The 18,229-nt window shown below is 35.0% G+C and overlaps 2 protein-coding genes and 1 pseudogene across 4 annotated transcripts; all 3 read right to left on the bottom strand.

Moving 5' to 3' along the window:
• On the bottom strand, positions 26-1,045 carry LOC104746838 (60S ribosomal protein L36a). Its single transcript, XM_010468373.1, has 4 exons — positions 954-1,045; positions 569-748; positions 324-398; positions 26-229 (listed from the first exon to the last, which is right to left on the bottom strand). Exons 1-4 carry the CDS (start codon positions 954-956, stop codon positions 170-172), a joined length of 318 nt encoding a protein of 105 aa, XP_010466675.1. The 5' UTR covers positions 957-1,045; the 3' UTR covers positions 26-169.
• On the bottom strand, positions 1,382-17,961 carry LOC104746837 (CRIB domain-containing protein RIC5-like). Of its 3 annotated transcripts, none has more exons than XM_010468370.1 (5): positions 2,823-2,955; positions 2,648-2,727; positions 2,426-2,504; positions 2,239-2,339; positions 1,382-2,139 (listed from the first exon to the last, which is right to left on the bottom strand). In XM_010468370.1, exons 3-5 carry the CDS (start codon positions 2,481-2,483, stop codon positions 1,681-1,683), a joined length of 618 nt encoding a protein of 205 aa, XP_010466672.1. In that variant the 5' UTR covers positions 2,484-2,504; positions 2,648-2,727; positions 2,823-2,955; the 3' UTR covers positions 1,382-1,680. The 3 variants fall into 3 exon arrangements, with proteins under 3 accessions (XP_010466672.1, XP_010466673.1, XP_019092500.1); XM_010468371.1 differs by having other exon boundaries at positions 2,648-2,720; XM_019236955.1 differs by lacking the exons at positions 2,648-2,727; positions 2,823-2,955 and adding an exon at positions 17,903-17,961.
• Positions 7,734-17,644, bottom strand: LOC104748481 (annotated as a pseudogene).

Genomic DNA, 18,229 nt, shown 5'->3' with positions numbered 1-18,229 from the left:
TGCAAAAAGTTATATAGAAGGTCGATGATTAACAGCAAAACCATATCTTGATGAATCAAAATATAAGAGTCAACAAGCAAAAGACGAGACAATCTTATACGAGAGCTAAAACAAAAGGATTCCAAATCCAGCAAAGTACAAAAATTGTAGAACATAAGACGAAACCAACTTAGAAAAGTGATGTTCCCTTCCCCTTTTTGTCTCCACCGATCTCAAAATGCTTGCACCTCTGTTAAACAAACAACAACAATACAATGTAAGCAAATCACAAAGTAACACATCCAATAATAACAACTCAAGAATGTAAAGATGCTTCTTCTCACCTTGATTGGGCGCTGAGAGAAGTGCTTGCAGCTCTGACACTGAAGCCTCAACACAATCTTCTTCGTGGTCTTAGCCTGTTCAATACAACATGTATCTAAGTCAAAAACTGATCCTGTAGTACTATGTTCTCACTGCTCAGATTCAAGATTCTACTACACAATTTAGATACAGAATCAATGGTTCCCTAAAACTAAGTTCAAAAAGCAAAAACTATCAATACAAGATAAGATAGTTCAATCTTTACCTTCTTGTGGAAGACAGGCTTAGTCTGACCACCATAACCAGATTGTTTACGGTCATAACGACGCTTTCCTTGAGCAGCAAGACTGTCTTTACCCTTCTTGTATTGGGTAACCTTGTGCAAAGTATGCTTCTTGCACTCTTTATTTTTACAGTAAGTGTTCTTTGTCTTTGGAATGTTCACCTTTCATATTCATAAACCCAAAGAAATGAATCAGTTACACACACATACATATATAATCAAAAAGAGACTCTTTAAAGATTAGATCTGGAAAGAAAAAAAAAAACAATACATCAATCCACACATCAAGTATTGTTGATCCTCAAAGATCTCAATCCCAAAACCCGAAACGAACAATTAAGAATTCGAAAGTGAAGAAAGAATTTACCATTTTCGCGTCTTCTCTGCTCTCCGGTGAAGCTTCTTGTTGTGTGCCGTCGTCGTCCACTAAACTAGACGAAGATATTTATAGAAAAAGCATTTATAGTACAGTTTCTGAAAACCCTAATCTGACTTTGGGCCTTAGTAAAACTATTAGGCCCATATTTCATTATTTGTAGTATGTGGGTTGGACATAAACTATAGGCCCATTTGTTTTTTTTTTTTTTGGTGTGGTGGGGGATTGTGTCATTTGATGGGTTGCTTTGTGTATAAAATAAAAACATTGATTACATCAAAGACCTCTAGAACTTGAAGTGATCAAATAAATCATCGAAATCAAAAATTTACAATTTAAACAAATGGGGTTTCGTTTGAACAATACATGTAACGCAACAAACAGTAGAAGTCTAATAGATGTGAAGACACAGTCAAGGCTAATATATACTAATCGAATCCTAAGAAAACAATAGAAGGTTTGCTTGTGGATATTTTTAGTGTTAAGCAAGCATATAATTCACATCCCTTATTCACAATCATCAAAGGGTTCTCCTTTCTCGACTTGATATGAAAAGCATTGTTCTTGTAGTCTTGTAATGCAAAAGCATTTCCAAGAAAAGGGAGAGAAAAGACAAAAAGTGTGTAGTAGATCATGAGAAGAAAAGCAAAACCACCACTCTAGTCTAAACTTGAGAACAACACTCTCTTTTTTTTTCTTTCTTTCTCCTCTTCATCTTTCATCTTCCTGTAGAACTTCCAATACCCGCACAAGGGTAAACCGCTCTCACGGATATATCTGTTTCTTTAGACTTTGCTGGTCCATTAGGTGGAAGAGGTTCTCCTCCTCCTCCCCCTCCCCCTCCTCCTCCTCCTCCTCCTCCTCCCGCTGATCCTTTTGACTTTCTTTGCCTCGAGTGTTTTGGTCCTACAGGCTGATCAGTCTGTTGAGGTAAATCTAACCCTGAACCTGACTCTGACCCCGAACCTGTGCTCTGTTCTCTCTGTTTACCCGTACTGCGTTTTGATGGCCTCATTGATCCTCCTGCCCTTGATGGAGATTCTGTAGGTGAGTTGTTTCCTGTTGATGTCTTACGTCTCCCCTTGTTTCTATGCTTCTCCCCGGAACTCCCAGGTTTCTTGTTAGAGCTTCCTTTCGTCTCAGTCTTGGTGCGATCTTGAGACTTGAAATCATGCATCTGCATATTCAAAAGAAAATATTTTGACCTAATCCACAAGCAAAACATATTCATAGAGTACAAAATGTTTATATTCATTGAGAGAGAAGAAGGTTATACCCAGCTTGGTGTGGTTGCAGAGGGCCCTTCCCATCCTATATGAGCAACATGTTTGACATCGGTTGGTATCCCAATCTGCATCTCTGGTTCCTTCTCATCCTCTACAACGATAATAACATTTATTAAGATGTTTGATTATTGTATGTAGACATATCTATGAGTTTGTTTCGAGAACTAATAAACTCACCGAAGATACGAGCAATGTACCTCAACCCTTTTAATAGACCCTTCATTTGTGAGGTCATATTCAACTTGCAGCTGCATACCTAGCTTGCACACCAAGCAAATATCACAAACCTTAATTTTTTTCGTAAATTTAATGCTTTTCTTTATATAGATTCTTCTTGGTTTAACTTTTGTATTATGAAATTGTAAAATAAAATCTTAAGAAGAAGAAAAAACAACTTACATGTTTATGGAGTAAATAAAACCCGCTTAACAAAAAAATATGTTCATAGAGATATCCAAGAGCTAGAGAGTTTCTGCAAACTTTGAGTGGATCATAAATAAACAAATAAGAAGAAAAACAATACAATTTTTTTTTTTTTTTATGTTTTGGAGAAGAGGGAAAATGAACAAGATACCTGGTTATTAAAACCTTTAAAAGGTTATGTTCTTCAAACTAGTTTCTGAAAAAATCGACTTCTTGTGTTTGTTTATCCTGTTTTCTTATTTTGGTGAAGAGAGAAGAGAGGTCACGTAAGAAGAAGAAAGAAATCTCAAATGTGTTTGTCCTCTTTGTTCGATCACAAAGGCTCTCTTTTTTTTCTTGTCTATTTCTTTTTTACATATGCCTAAAGCCTACGTGGTGGATAATTATTGGATGTAGAAGTTGCAAGTCAACGGATAGCCAGAAGATTTTTTTCCCTTCTTTGGTGGTTTCAATGCAATTTCTTAAAATTCTATATTAAGATGATGTGAATCGTTTTATGTACTGGCAAACGCGGGAGATACGGTTCGTTGTTAGCTTTTTAGAGAAACAAACCCAAAAGAAATCCATCTCTCAATATATATATATATTTAGTTATCCTATCCTACTATATTATATTAATTGGGAAGTACAAATATGAAACTAACCTTAAAAGTGTAAAAAATTACATTCAATTGCTATTATAAATTTTTAATTAAGCTTAATTAATTAATTTAAATAAATATAATTAACTAAAAATAAAAAATAAAACTCACAGATCAAATATTAAAAAATCTAAAAAAAAAAAAAAAAATTCTCTCTCTAATAAATTATGGACAAAATTAGTAAATATTTTTTTTTAAAAAATATAAACCAATCAGTTTTAAAAACTAAGATTTTATATCCAAGTATACAATATAATTATATTTAATAACTAAATTTGAAGATTTCAAATTATGATTCTCCTATCATCTTTATTTTATTTTATTTACAAATTGTTTGGAATTTTCATATAATACTTATCATTAATAAAATGCAGAATTTTTTCTGCATATGTTGTGATTTGAATTTTTAAAAACGAAGATATATCACTCAATCTATGAAAAATGTGTGTTTTAATTTCCACATTGGCGGGTTGGTAAAACTAAATTTATATAGATGATAAATTATAATTTTTAGTTTCTCACAATTATAATAATAAAATTACTATTTTATATTTCACAAAATAATGCTGTAAATACAACAAACAAACAATTGAAAACTGAAATAATACGTCAAAAAATAAAATACTATAATATTCTAAAATAATAAGTATTCAAATAGACTAATAGATTTACAGAATAATTAATAATAAATATTATTTCAAACAAAATAATATTTTTAAAAAAATATAACAACAACTTTTATTATTATATTATAAATTTTTTTGAAAATGTTGACCCGTGCTTTAAGCACGGGATATCTCCTAGTATCTATAGAATTTTGCAATACTAGTTTTTATGATAGTTAACAACTTCCCAACAAGGCAAATCCATTAATATTTAGCAAAACTATATTAAAACACACATGTCAGTAATTAAAAATTAGAAGCATAAAATTTTATTATTTGCAGAATGAGATGTTTTGTCTTTCACGCATTAGTTTTTTTAGTTGTCGTCGTCGTTATCCGGTTTCTTGGTGAATTTAACGCCGAGCAACTTAAGGAAACTGAACACAACCCCTATGACGCACAGTGCAATGGCGACGCCTATCAAGATATTAATCCACAACTCCATTGTTAAAAGAGATCACGTTCCTGGTTAGAAATGGGAGTTTGAAATTCATTTATATATAGTTGGGGGCTTGACTTCTACATGCATGGTTGGATTCGCAATATGATATTGTGTCTAACAGTAATTGGGTGTGCATGATGTGTGTATCAATAAAACACAAAAGCACATTAAAACATTAATTTGACTTAATTTTATAAAAAAGATTCTTTCAAGGAGTAATAAGAGTTTCTTCAAAAAATTATTATAAAAGCTATACTTTAGTATTTCGTTTATCTTTTAAATAAATATTAAAAATACAGATTTCCTTTCCATAAATATATTTTTATTATTTTTAAAAATAATAATATATCAATAAATTGGATTTTTATTGTATATATAAATTAAATTAATTAAAAAATCTCTGAAAAATTAAATTTAACTTTGTTTTAAGCTATATAACTGTATAAAAATCATAAATAAAATAATCTAGTGTTCATCATATCATCCCACATACTCAAATTTGTATCCCTAAAGCTATAAAAGCTAATTTTTAGTAATTTGTTCAAAAAATTACTAATAAAAGCTAATTTCGAGTATTAGTTTTTATCTTTTAAATAACTTTACAAATACAAATTTCTTTTCAATACATATTTTCTAAATTTTAAAAGTATTCTTTTTTTAATGTTATCTCATGATTTTAACTGGATACATAAATGAAATTAACTAACAATCTCTTAATTTAATCCTATAGTTGAGATATTTGTATAACAATAATAATCTTAATGTTCATCGTATCATCTGACATGTGAAAGTTTTTATCCCTAACTTAAGTATAATATCCCCTATATAATAAAACAGAAGTAGACTATATAATATGGGTTATAAAATTAATTATTTGATTATTTGATAAGTTATAGGTTATATGAGTTGTAACCATTAGTTAAATCTCGATTTGAGATCCTCTTATAAAGTATATTCAAAAAAAATAAAATAAAATCTCCACTGAATATTTAAGTAACCATATATAGGCAACAAAATCTCAAAAATTAATATTATTCACAACAACTTTTAAAAACAATCATTTTTAACCGGCGTCCTAAATTTCAACCCAGTTCTTAAATTTTATTCACAACATCTAAAAACAATCACATCAATTATATTATAAATAAAAACTATAATATAGATAAAAGAAATTTCAACCCGTGCTCTAGCACGGGTCCTAATCTAGTATATATATATGGGTGAATTTGCCAGATAACCAAAACAATAAAAACAAACGAAGAATATAGCACCTTAATTAAAAAAATTAAGTGAATAACTATTGACTAATGTAAAAAGACAAAAAGGGGTAACGTGAATGACACGCGAAGCCAACAACGCTGTTGGAATACAAAGGTCAATTTTTATTTATTTTTTGTCTTTATTTTTTTCTTTATTTATTTGGATAAATAGTTCTTACCCCATTACAGTTTAATGTAATATAGGTTTTCAACAAAAATAATTAAAACTTTGAAATTTATCTTAAAAAATAGAATTTTTTTCTGTATTTGATATAACTTGAATTTTTAAAATCGGTGGTCGAAAACTTTAAGTGATGAATAGTGTTTATAATGAAATAGTATAGGAAAAAATAGTATGGAACATAAATAACTCAAATCTATTTTTTATTTTATTTTTTGTGATCAAAAATAACTCAAATCCAATTAAACACTAAAAAAGTGTTATACCTTAAGGGATACAACATAAACAACCTAAGCAACCATGTAAACACTAATTTTAAGAGATAAAATATAAACAATCAAATTAAATGCAAAACACAGAAAAAACATTATACCCTAAGTGATACAACATAGACAACCCAAGTAACCGTGTTAAACAATGGTGATAGCGAAAAGTGATAGCAATGACTATGGTAGTAGCGGTGATAGTGATGGTGACAGTAATATACAGAATAGTGTTTGTTTACAACACTTAAATGAAATAGTATAGAACAAAACTAAATAGTATGGAATGAAACATTTTTACTAAAAATGAAATAAAATAAAATGAAAGTATGAAACAAGTCATATAAAATCTAATATGTCGAGTTGAATATTTGCCTAATTAAAAGTACTATATATCCTAAAGGATACAACATAGAGAATCCACAGATTCGACTTAAACGCATATCGAATATAAACGATATACCCTAAAGGATATAATATTGTCAACCCCAACAACCAAATTAAATGCTAAAAAATAATATATAAATCGTTTGCATACTTCTAATTATAATTTAAATTTTGTAATTATGCAATATATATAACTCAAAATTTGAGAATGATATTTTAAAAATAAAACATGAAATAGAATGCTTTTGTGTTCTATATATTACAAATGATTTTATTATATAGCTATATAGTGAGTTAAAATTGTTTGTTTTAAAAAATGAAATAATTAGATAAACTAAAAAAAAATTGTTTTTAGAATAAGATTGTGAAATCCAAAAATGAATAAATTTTATTGAACTATAAACGGATAAATAAAAATATATGAATAAGAAAATTAAATGAGAAAGAAAAAGAAGAGAAAAAATAAAATATGTGTACATAATAGAAATGAGGGTGCACGTGAATAGAATGTGAGATGGAGAATGTGTACTAGGGATAGGATTGTCATTATTATAGAAAATATAGAGAATATGAATAGGTTATGGTTAGAATAGTTAGCCAGTTAATTAAAGTTTTTTTTTGGGTTATATCTGCCAGTTCTCCTATATATATCCCACGGGTCGTCTTTTTTCCCACAACTATAACAATAGATTACCTAGTGTTCCTTTTATTTTTAATTAGGATAGTACCCGTGCTATGCCGCAGGATTGTTTTTTATTTTGTTTTTATTTTAGTTAGTTTTTGGATAAATTTTGGATAGTGTTTATAATTTAAAAATAATTATTATTATAGTTTTTGACAATGTTTATTAGTAATATTTTTATTTTAAACTTTTTTGCTGTAAATGAGGAAATGGCCAGAACAAGTCTTATCGTTATGAGTTACGACTGAAGATGACTTTGGCTATACTCTTTTAACTTCGTCTCCATATGCGGGGTTGTTTTGGTTTTTTTATTTTTTGTAGTTTTTAGATAATCTTTTTTTTTATGTTGTTTAGAATCAAATATTATAGTTAATAATATATGATTTTGTTTAATAGAACTTTTTTTTTGAATTTTTTTCGGCCTTATTGTGTTTGCCGATCTAAGGTCTAAGCCATGTAAACTTCCTGAATCAATACATACAATATAGTGACTTGTGGCATGTATAAGACAGAGATTTAGGTAGAAAAAATGAGAAATCAATTCAATTAAAGTAGGAGAGATTCAAAGGTACAGATGTCAACAGAATGCAATTGTCAAGCTCCAAAACCTGCAATAGATTTATGTGGATGTGGTCAACTCAACTGAAATTATGGTATTCGTTTAAAGATTGTAGAACAATATGCTTTTGGGTGTGGTCCACACCGTGTGGAAAACAAAAGAAAATAGTTAAAGGTTGTAGAACGATCATTGACCTCTAGCAATCCAAGTCATAGACGCAGATGTTATATCAACAATGGAAAATGTGCTGACTTCAAAGAACAAAAGGGCAATCAAGTCAAGAAAAAAATAGAGAATGAGACAACAAAAAGGAAGGGAGCGAAGAAAATACAGGACCAACCTAAAGAGATATATATTCGGCAGTATGAACTATGAAGCATTAAAACTATGCAGATTTGCACAAGCCTGGGCTATATGGCGCAAAGTTTCATCACTGACACAGGAACAGTTAGAAACGTCTAATGACTCTAACTGAGGACACGAAATGACCGTTGAACGAATAGCAGCATCCAAAAGCTTATGGCATGAGGCTCTATATCAAGAAGTTGGAGGAGTGGACAGTTAATCATCGCCTGTGACATATTACTTCTTTTTAATGATAAAGACATGAGTTGTGGACACCTGAAAGAAAGAAAAATAATATTTATTATGAATGAAATACACACATAAACAATTAAGAATGAAAATTATTTACTAAAAACAAATTCACCTGGTAGACAAGCGCAAAACGCGGTATTTCGTAATTTTAAGTTCACGTAGCCTATCATGATTCAGGTGTATTTCCTGAGCACCATTTCCAGAATAGCCTCATTTACAGTCACACTCCTCAACATATTAGACTCCCCCAATGCCTGGAAAAAGTTTTCACTGATATGACCCTTTCCTATAGTTTAGACTTTAGACCTCAAGATACCTGAAACAAATCAAAATCATTACGATATATGAAGGCTTAAAGATACCTCAAAGTGGTAGCACCTTTCATAGCCAGAGCGTTAACAGCAGGAGCACCATAAACATTCACTTCGTAGCATTTGGATAGAAACTACACATGTTTTCAACTGCAGATAAAGCAACAAGAATATTTTTAATCCAATGTATATTAATGTCTTTCAAATATGGATTAGTAAAAACAAAAGAAATAGAACATAGCATCTTTAAATAGATAAAATAGAACAAATCAGGGGGATCTTTGGGTGCTTAGATTTGCTATTGAAGACCAACCTTATCAAAAAAATGCAGGATGAATGCCTTCAAAATGGTCGGTTCCTATTACACTCATTTAATGGCAAATCAAATGTACAAGAATTCCAGACTCAATTACCCGCAGTCAATTTCAAATTATTTTAAGGTTTCCACAATCACCAGCTGTTTAACATGTTTTACAAGCATTTCTTAAACACCTAGTTTATTTTCTTCAAATGTCAAAAAACAAAAAGAAAGCTTTAACATATGTATGCAGAACAACTTACACTGTTCAATAGAAAACCTAATATTTTCAAAGTTCAAGACCTTCCAGAAATCTTCATGAGCACGAGCTACTCTCCATTGCCGGCATACCATAGCTGAGCGACAGAGGTCAACATGGTTCAAGAACGAGAAGAAGAAATTACAAAACTTTAAAACGAAAGAAGAGGAAAATTACGTAGTTTATATAAAAAAAATGCAAACAAAAACGTATACCATATGCAAGAGGTTATCAGTCATATCAATATGAACTTCACAATCTTCTGCGATTGAGGAATCGTTATCATCTCTATCGATCATATTTTTCCCCATCTTTTCGACTATAATTCAAGATGCAATTCTGGCAGAACATATGAGTATCCAACCGGGAAGAAGAGGCAATGCCAAAACTAATAGTTCTCCACTGACGAACCAGTCCCAGCATCTTAAGATATCATGGGAACCGACCTGCACTCATTGACAAGCGTCATTGATAAGTTTTAAAACAAAAATACCAATAAATCGATGCTAAATTGATAGGTTGAGAGTACCATTGATCTTTATGAAGAAGAAGAAGAGAACCAATGGAAGGAAGGGAAGAGTTTGGCTTAAGAAGGAGTCAACAGGAAGTGGCTGAGAGTCAAGATAGAGCTTGGGAGACTCTTTCTTAAGGAGAGGGTTAAATAATTATAAGTGTTAAGGTGTTGTCGTTTTGGTTATGTTGCCCTAAACTTAGTTGTATTTAAAGAGTGATTCATTTTAGGGTATCTCTTATCTTATGAATGAACAGTAAACATTTCTATTTTTCTCTTACTCTTAAGGCCGCCTATATCAACTTTCCTTATCTCAACATTTCTATTCTTGCTCACTCTTTTCTCTATCTCGGTTCTAACAATTTGGTGCTTTCATTGAGAGCAATGGCGTCTACTCCAAAGCCACGAACGGTTAACTCCAAACTCGAGTCAAGGATTGCTGAGACCCCTCGGCAACCAGAATCGCAAGACCAGATCAACGCTCGTCATGACAAAGACATTCAGTGGATAAAGGAGTCGCTCAAAGATCTTGTCTTGACGGTTTGAGCTTTTGCTCCGCCGCCGCTCGAGAGCCGCTCCACCACTCCGGTGGGTTTCTCTACACCGGTTGCGGGACAGCATCCTCACACGTCTGGTAAGGCTCCTACAAGCGATGAGCCGAGCCGACAGGAGAGACCTTTCGCATACTCGACCCAGCGAATGTCGGAAGGGATCCTACCACCACCGATAGCTCCGCCAAGGGTAGACTCTCCTCGCCAGAGGGTTGATTTGCCTCTTCAACGGGTCGATCCATCTCACAAACGGGTCGATCTACCGACGTGCGACGGTACTAACCCAGATGACTGGTTGTTCCGGATCGAGAAATGTTTTGTCACCAACCAGACGTACGAACATGAGAGGTTGGATGAGGTGATTCCGTGTTTGTTTGGACAGGCTATTACTTGGTGGCATTGCTACTACGAAAGGGAAGGAATCGTTAACTGGAAAATTTTTAAGGAGAAGTTCCGGGAACGTTTTAAAGCAAGCAGGGGTAGCTCAACGGTGAACCATCTGCTACAGCTTCATCAAACAGGGAGCGTAGATGAGTACAGGGAGCGATTTGAGCACCTAACGGTGGAGTTGCCGCATGTCACTGATGATGTTTTAGAGTCGGCGTTCCTCAGAGGGCTCAGGAAGAGCATCCGTGACCAAGTGGTGAGATGCAGACCAGTAAACCTCATCGAGTTGGTTGACTATGCGCGCATCATTGAATCCCAGGAGAGTGAGTATGGGGGTTCGACGGTCAGAACTCAACCCAAGGTAACACCAACGCCATCATTCTCACAACCACATCGACCACCAACTCAGTCTTACACTCGCAACAATGACTACAACAAGAAACCGGCAGTTGGAGGAGATAACCAGGGTTTCAACCCTTGTAGACATTGCGGAGATAAATGGTTTCCCGGTCTTAAGCAGAGGCTGAAGTGTATGGAGGTTGCTGATGGAGAGGAAATTCCCGAGGGCTGTGAAGAGGAAGTGGTGATACAGCCAGAGGAAGAAGAACAAGTGGAAACCATGCATTCCATGGGTAGTACATCAGGAGAGCAATCTCTAATGCTACGGGGAAACATTGGTACAAGGGGTGTGGTGATTATGATTGATTCGGGAGCTACCACCAACTTCATCTCAGAGAAGCTAGTCGCAGAAATGGGTTGGACAGTCACACCAACACACAAGGTGGGTGTGAAGGTAGCAAATGGCCAGATTTGCAAGAGTATTGGCAGATGCTCTGGCATTCTCCTAGTGATTCAAGGCATCGAGATGATGGAGGAGTATGTGCTGTTTGCTCTCGAAAATGATGTGGATGTGGTGTTGGGATATCCTTGGTTAGCATCATTGGGAGATACTAAAACAAATTGGGCGATGCTGAAGATAAGCTAGAAGATCCAAAATTCATGGGTTACGATAGTAGGCGACCCCAGCCTGTCTCGAGGCCAAATCTCTTTCCAAGCGATGCGTAGGGTCATTAAGAAGAAGGGAATGTCTATCTGTTGGAACTGAAGGCTCTTTTTGAAGGAAAAGAGCAAGACAACCCGGGGAGAGGAAATGCTGCGGTCATGGAGATAGTGTCTCAATTTGCTAAGGTATTTGAGGCTCCTACAGGATTGCCACCTGTACGAAACCGAGAACATGCCATCACTCTCCAAGAGGGCACATCTCCAATCAATATCAGGCCTTACCGGTACTCCTTTGTGCAGAAGAATGAGATTGAAAAGTTGGTCAAGGAGATGTTGGGAGCAGGTGTCATCCGACCAAGTATCAGTCCGTATTCGAGTCCAGTCCTCCTGGTTAAGAAAAAGGATGGTGGATGGAGGTTCTGCGTAGACTACCGAGCACTAAACAGAGCCACCATACCTGATCGCTTTCCCATACCAATCATCGAAGAACTGCTAGATGAGCTCAAGGGAGCTACTATATTTTCGAAGATCGACTTGAAGTCTGGTTATCATCAGATTAGAGTCAAGAGCAGTGATGTGGAAAAGACAGCTTTCAAGACTCACCAAGGCCATTACGAGTTCATGGTAATGCCTTTCGGATTATCCAATGCACCCTCCACATTTCAGTATATTATGAATGATCTTTTCAGGCCACACTTAAGACGGTTCGTTTTAGTGTTCTTTGACGACATACTGGTGTATAGCCCCGATTTGGAGATTCACTTACAGCACTTGAAGACTGTGTTGGAGCTCTTGTTGAAGAACAACTCCTACGCCAACAAAAAGAAGTGTTCATTTGGGAGTTCAGAGATTTCTTATCTGGGTCATATCATCTCGGGTGAGGGTGTAGCTGCGGATCCAGAGAAGATTGCAGCCATGACTAACTGGCCAACTCCTAAGAATGTGACGGAACTAAGAGGATTCCTAGGACTAACGGGCTACTACAGAAAGTTTGTCAGGAATTATGGGCAGATAAGCAGGCCTCTAACTGAACTCTTGAAGAAAAATGGGTTCGCTTGGTCACCCGCTGCGGAGGAAGCTTTCATCGACCTTAAGAGGGCTGTCACGAATCTACCAGTTCTGAACCTACCTGATTTTAACAAAGAGTTTACGGTGGAAACAAATGCATCAGGAGTAGGGATTGGAGCGGTCTTATCCCAAGAGAAGCGACCAATAGCCTACATGAGCCAAGCCTTCTCATCAACAGGCCGCATCAAGTCAGTTTATGAACGAGAACTTCTGGCCATTGTGAAGGCAGTAACGAAATGGAAGCATTATCTCGCAGGAAGAGAGTTTGTGATCAAGACTGACCAGAGTAGCTTGAAACACCTGTTGGATCAGAAGGCAGTGTCAACGGTACAACAAAGGTGGGCAGCTAAGCTCATTGGACTCTCTTACCGGATAGAGTACAAACCTGGAGTGGAGAACCGGGTAGCAGATGCCTTATTGAGGAGACCACCAGATGAGAAATTCATACAAATGGCGTTAGTGGCACCCCTGAATTTGGACAAGGAGGAGTTAGTGGCTCAACTTAAGCAAGACTCGGACTTGGTGGCAATAATGGAAGCCTTGGAAACAGGAAATCCTTCTAAGCTTGGTTATAAGGTGAAGAGTGGGTTGTTGTACAAGGATGAGTGTTTGGTCATTCCCCGGAAATCTCAGCTCATTCCCAAGCTGATAGAACAGTTCCACTCCAGTGCGATTGGGGGTCACGAAGGAGCTCTTAAGACCTACAAGCGGTTAACTCAGGAAGTTTATTTGTGGGGAATGAGGAAGGATGTAGCGAAGTTCATTATCGACTGCCAAACGTGTCAGGAAAACAAGAGTTCCACGCTGTCTCCTGCTGGTTTATTAGCACCACTGCCAATACCGCAACAAATTTGGTCGCATATCAGCATGGATTTTATCGAAGGGCTACCAGCGTCAAAAGGGTTTTCAGTCATACTGGTTGTGGTCGACCGCCTAAGCAAGTATGGACATTTCATGGCCTTGAAGCATCCCTTCAATGCGAAATCAGTGGCTGACATGTTTATCAAGGAGGTGGTCAAGCTCCATGGGTTCCCTGATAATATCGTGTCTGACAGGGACATGGTTTTCCTTTGTAACTTCTGGTGTGAGCTGTTCAAAACCCAGGGGACCACCCTTCACCGAAGCACTGCCTACCACCCGCAGACAGACGGGCAAACTGAAGTAGTTAACCGTTGCTTAGAAACGTATCGGAGATGTTTTGCGAGTAAGAAACCATCAACATGGGTGCAATGGCTACCTTGGGCTGAATACTGGTACAACACCTCGTACCACTCCACCATTAAAACTTCACCTTTCTTTGCGGTTTATGGGAGAGACACCTTCTGCTAATGCTGAAGTAGAGGACTTGCTGAAAGATAGAGACGCATTGCTGGTGTAATTGAGGGAAAATATGGAAGTGGCTCAATCCAGAATGCAGAAGGAAGCAAACAAACATCGAAGAGAGGTATCTTTTGCAGTGGGAGATTGGGTTTACCTGAAGCTGCGACCTTACCGTCAGAATTCAGTAGTTGGTCGAAGGAACCAGAAACTGGCTCAACGTTACTTTGGTCCCTATGAAATCACGGAACGTATAGGTCTGGTCGCGTACAAGTTGAAGCTTCCCAGTCACAGTCAGATACATCTTGTGTTCCACGTCTCGCAGTTGAAAATAGTTGTACCACCAGATCATGTTGCTCAAGATATTCCAGCGTGCTTATCTCCAGATTTCGAATGGCTAGCTGAACCAGAGAAGGTAGTTGATGTGAGGCGGCCAGAAAAGGGGAATGAAACTGAAGTCAAAATACAGTGGAAGAGGCTTCCTGAATTCGAGTCGACTTGGGAACCGGTAACAGTGATGATGGAACAGTTTCCTGAGTTCGACCTTGAGGACAAGGTCAGTTCATTACCGGGGGGTATTGGTAGGTTGAGAGTACCATTGATCTTTATGATGAAGAAGAAGAGAACCAATGGAAGGAAGGGAAGAGTTTGGCTTAAGAAGGAGTCAACAGGAAGTGGCTGAGAGTCAAGATAGAGCTTGGGAGACTCTTTCTTAAGGAAAGGGTTAAATAATTATAAGTGTTAAGGTGTTGTCATTTTGGTTATGTTGCCCTAAACTTAGTTGTATTTAAAGAGTGATCCATTTTAGGGTATCTCTTATCTTATGAATGAACAGTAAACATTTCTATTCTCCTCTTACTCTTAAGGCCGCCTAGGTCAACTTTCCTTATCTCAACATTTATATTCTTGCTTACTCTCTTCTCTATCTCGGTTCTAACATAAATCATTGTAAAAATGAACAAAACAGAGTTAGTCTACAATCAAGATAAAATCAGAGGCAGCTGCAAATTCGCTACAAGGATGTTGGAGTAGAGCTTTACGAACTTGGTTTCAAAATTCTAAAGATGATAAGGTCACACCTCTGCACACTTTCAATGAAAAAGTCAGAACTTTATTTTCAACCAGTTTATATCAAGTTCCACTTTTTAAAAGGTTTTCTTTCGAAGGAAAAAGGAGTTAAAGAGAGAAGTCACGGAAGCCCAGAGTACACTTTGGCACGCTTGTGATGCGAATCATGATCCTCCATCGTACTATCCTTAGCAGCAGCAGCCGCGACATTGCTACTTTCTCTTTGAACTAACTGATGCAACCCAATCTCAGAGGTCCATAAGCATTCCAATTCAGCCCCAACGGCTTCACCTTCCTCCTCCCTTGCCAGCATCTTCGCACACAGCCTCCAACGTGGGACTCTGGGTTCCCTCTCATTTTCACCAAAATTCAGAAAATCGCCATCGCCGTGATTGTTCTCCATGGCTGTTGTTAAAGAAGATTGTTTTCCACTTTCACGATTAATAAGAATCAAAATCGAAGACGAGCCATGTTTACTGAGATAGAAAGAAAGAAAAAAGGATACAGAGTCTCATAATGCTTATCCCTAAAATTAACAGCTTACGAATTAGAGCTAATTATGGATTGAAATTCGACGGATTATCCTAATCCAGTCCCTTCTCCGTTTCTGTATTTCCATAGTGATGATGGCTGAGTCTCGAGATTTGGTGGAGCAAGAAGCACTTAGGAGAATGAGAAGGTAAAATAGAATGATGACATGTAAAGATTAGAGCTGATCTGTATTATTGTTATAGTTTAATTGGTTGTTTATTTTTACTGATGTATCAGCCTCTGGTTCAATACAGAAGCTGAGGTGTCAACTTGAGAGAAACACCCTAGTACTTTTATAGTATTGATTGATCCTTCTATTTAGTTATAAGGAACGTCAATAAACAAGAATTGAAATTTTTGAGAACTTATGTTTGTCATTCGATATTACATTGGCCATGTTTGTTTGTTAGTCGCTCGACTAGCGACGGCGACAGAAAATTAGACTATTTTAATGGCAGAAAAACGACTTCAGCGACACACAGCGACACACAGCGACCAACATGACGGTAAATACTGTTATGAGATATGACGCTAAAATTTCCAGCGACCGTGAGAGATCCTTTTTCTGTCGCGCATCTCTGAAATTTTAGAAAAAGCTTCAGTATAACAACGACGATGGAGAAGGAAGTATATGAGCTTTTCATGGGCCTTTTATTTTTTTCCTGTCGCTGTTGTTAGTCGAGCGACTAACAAACGAACGGGGCCATTGTAGGTACGCATTTTTGGACATCGATTCTATATTCGGGATATAATATTTATTTTTTTCTAAATAGATTTTTATTTTGGGGCTTTAAATAAAATAGATTTTTATTTAATCGAATTAAATAGATTTTAAATAGATTTTTTAAACAGTCATCGATTTTAAACAGTCATCGATTCTAAATAGATTTTTTAAAGCCTCAAAACCAGGCTTTAAAATAAAAGAAGTATAAAATATTTATTTTGTTCTTTCCCAATTCTATTTAAAAGTTCTCCACAAGTTTACATATATATTTTAACTATTTTATTTTTCTAAATTAATTATTTTTCTTTTTTTCTTTTTTTTTTTAAGATCCATTACAGTAATTTTTATTTTTATTTTCATTATCATCATTAATGATAATGATAAAGAGTAAATGAAAAAAATTGTTCATAATCACTATAATAATTGTTTTAAATTTCAAAACATATGGGATTTTCCCTAAAGACTTGCATACTTTTCATATTTTTTTTATTCGTAAATAATATTTATTTTGTCATTAAATTTCTACATGATTTCATTTCTAACATAAATTATATTTATTATTAATAGATATATTTCAATGATAAAAATAACAGCTTGAGCTTTAAATTTTCTATGTTAAAATTTATTTTTGTCATTAAATTGATATATGAATTAGTTTTTGACATAATTATACTTATTATTAATATAATAATAATAATAAAAAATAACAGTTACAACTTTAAAAGTTATTGGTAAACAATCAGATTTTAACAGTTAAAGTTTTTACTGTTAAAGCATCTACAGCCAAATTCTCTGCAGCTAAAATTTAAAAGTCAAAATCTCTACAGCCAAAAGTAACAGCCGTTACCAATCAGGGCCTATATAAAGATTAATGGGAAGCTAGTTTTAGGCTTATTTATTAAATTAATAATAAAATTAAAATATATATTATTAAATATATATTATCATGCATCTGCATATTCCCATGAAAACATTTTGACTTATCCACAAGCAAAACCTATTCATAGAGTAATATTCATTGAGAGAGAAGAAGGTTATACCCAGCTTGGTGGGGTTGCAGAGGGCCCTTCCCATCCTATATGAGCAACATGTTTGACATCGGTTGGTATCCCAATCTGCATCTCGGGTTCCTTCTCATCCTCTACAACGATAACATTTATTAAGATGTTTGATTATTGTATGTAGACATATCTATGAGTTTGTTTCGAGAACGAATAAACTCACCGAAGATACGAGCACTGTACCTCAACCCTTTTAATAGACCCTTCATTTGCGAGGTCATATTCAACTTGCAGCTGCATTGCTAGCTTGCACACCAAGCAAATATCACAAACCTGTTCCAGTAAGGTCGTAAAAAAAAAAAAAAAAAAAAAAAAAAAAAAAAAAAAAAAAAAAAAAAAGAAGAANCACAAACCTTAATTTTTTTTCGTAAATTAATGCTTTTCTTTATATAGATTCTTCTTGTTTTAACTTTTATATTTATACAATTGTGAAATAAAAATCTTAAGAAGAAGAAAAAACAACTTACATGTTTATGGAGTAGATAAAACCCGATTAACAAACAAATAGGTTCATATAGATTTCCAAGAGCTATAGAGTTTCTGCAAATTTTGAGTGGATCATAAATAAACAAATAAGAAGAAAAATAATACAATTTATTTTTTATGTTTTGGAGAAGAGAGAAAATGAACAAGATACCTGGTTAAAACTTTTAAAGGTTATGTTCTTCAAACTAATTTCTGAAAAATATCGACTTCTTGTGTTTGTTTATCTTGTTTTCTTGTTTTATTGAAGAGAGAAGAGAGGTCACGTAAGAAGAAAGAAATCTCAAATGTTTTTGTCCTCTTTGTACGAT

Source organism: Camelina sativa, chromosome 15 (genome assembly GCF_000633955.1).
Source record: "Camelina sativa cultivar DH55 chromosome 15, Cs, whole genome shotgun sequence".
Classification (NCBI taxonomy): Eukaryota; Viridiplantae; Streptophyta; class Magnoliopsida; order Brassicales; family Brassicaceae; genus Camelina; species Camelina sativa.
The sequence above is the reverse complement of the archived record's forward strand: the minus strand, read 5'-3'. Positions and strand labels throughout refer to the sequence as shown.

Excerpts from the sequence above, each read along its gene's own strand:
- LOC104746837 (XM_019236955.1), bottom strand. The coding sequence starts at position 2,483 with ATGACCTCACAAATGAAGGGTCTATTAAAAGGGTTGAGGTACATTGCT. Across the intron at positions 2,340-2,425 it reads GTACATTGCTCGTATCTTCG|AGGATGAGAAGGAACCAGAG; the intron begins GTGAGTTTATTA and ends TTATCGTTGTAG. Across the intron at positions 2,140-2,238 it reads CTGCAACCACACCAAGCTGG|ATGCATGATTTCAAGTCTCA; the intron begins GTATAACCTTCT and ends TTGAATATGCAG.
- LOC104746838 (XM_010468373.1), bottom strand. Across the intron at positions 399-568 it reads AGCCTGTCTTCCACAAGAAG|GCTAAGACCACGAAGAAGAT; the intron begins GTAAAGATTGAA and ends TGTATTGAACAG. Across the intron at positions 230-323 it reads TCTCTCAGCGCCCAATCAAG|AGGTGCAAGCATTTTGAGAT; the intron begins GTGAGAAGAAGC and ends TTTGTTTAACAG.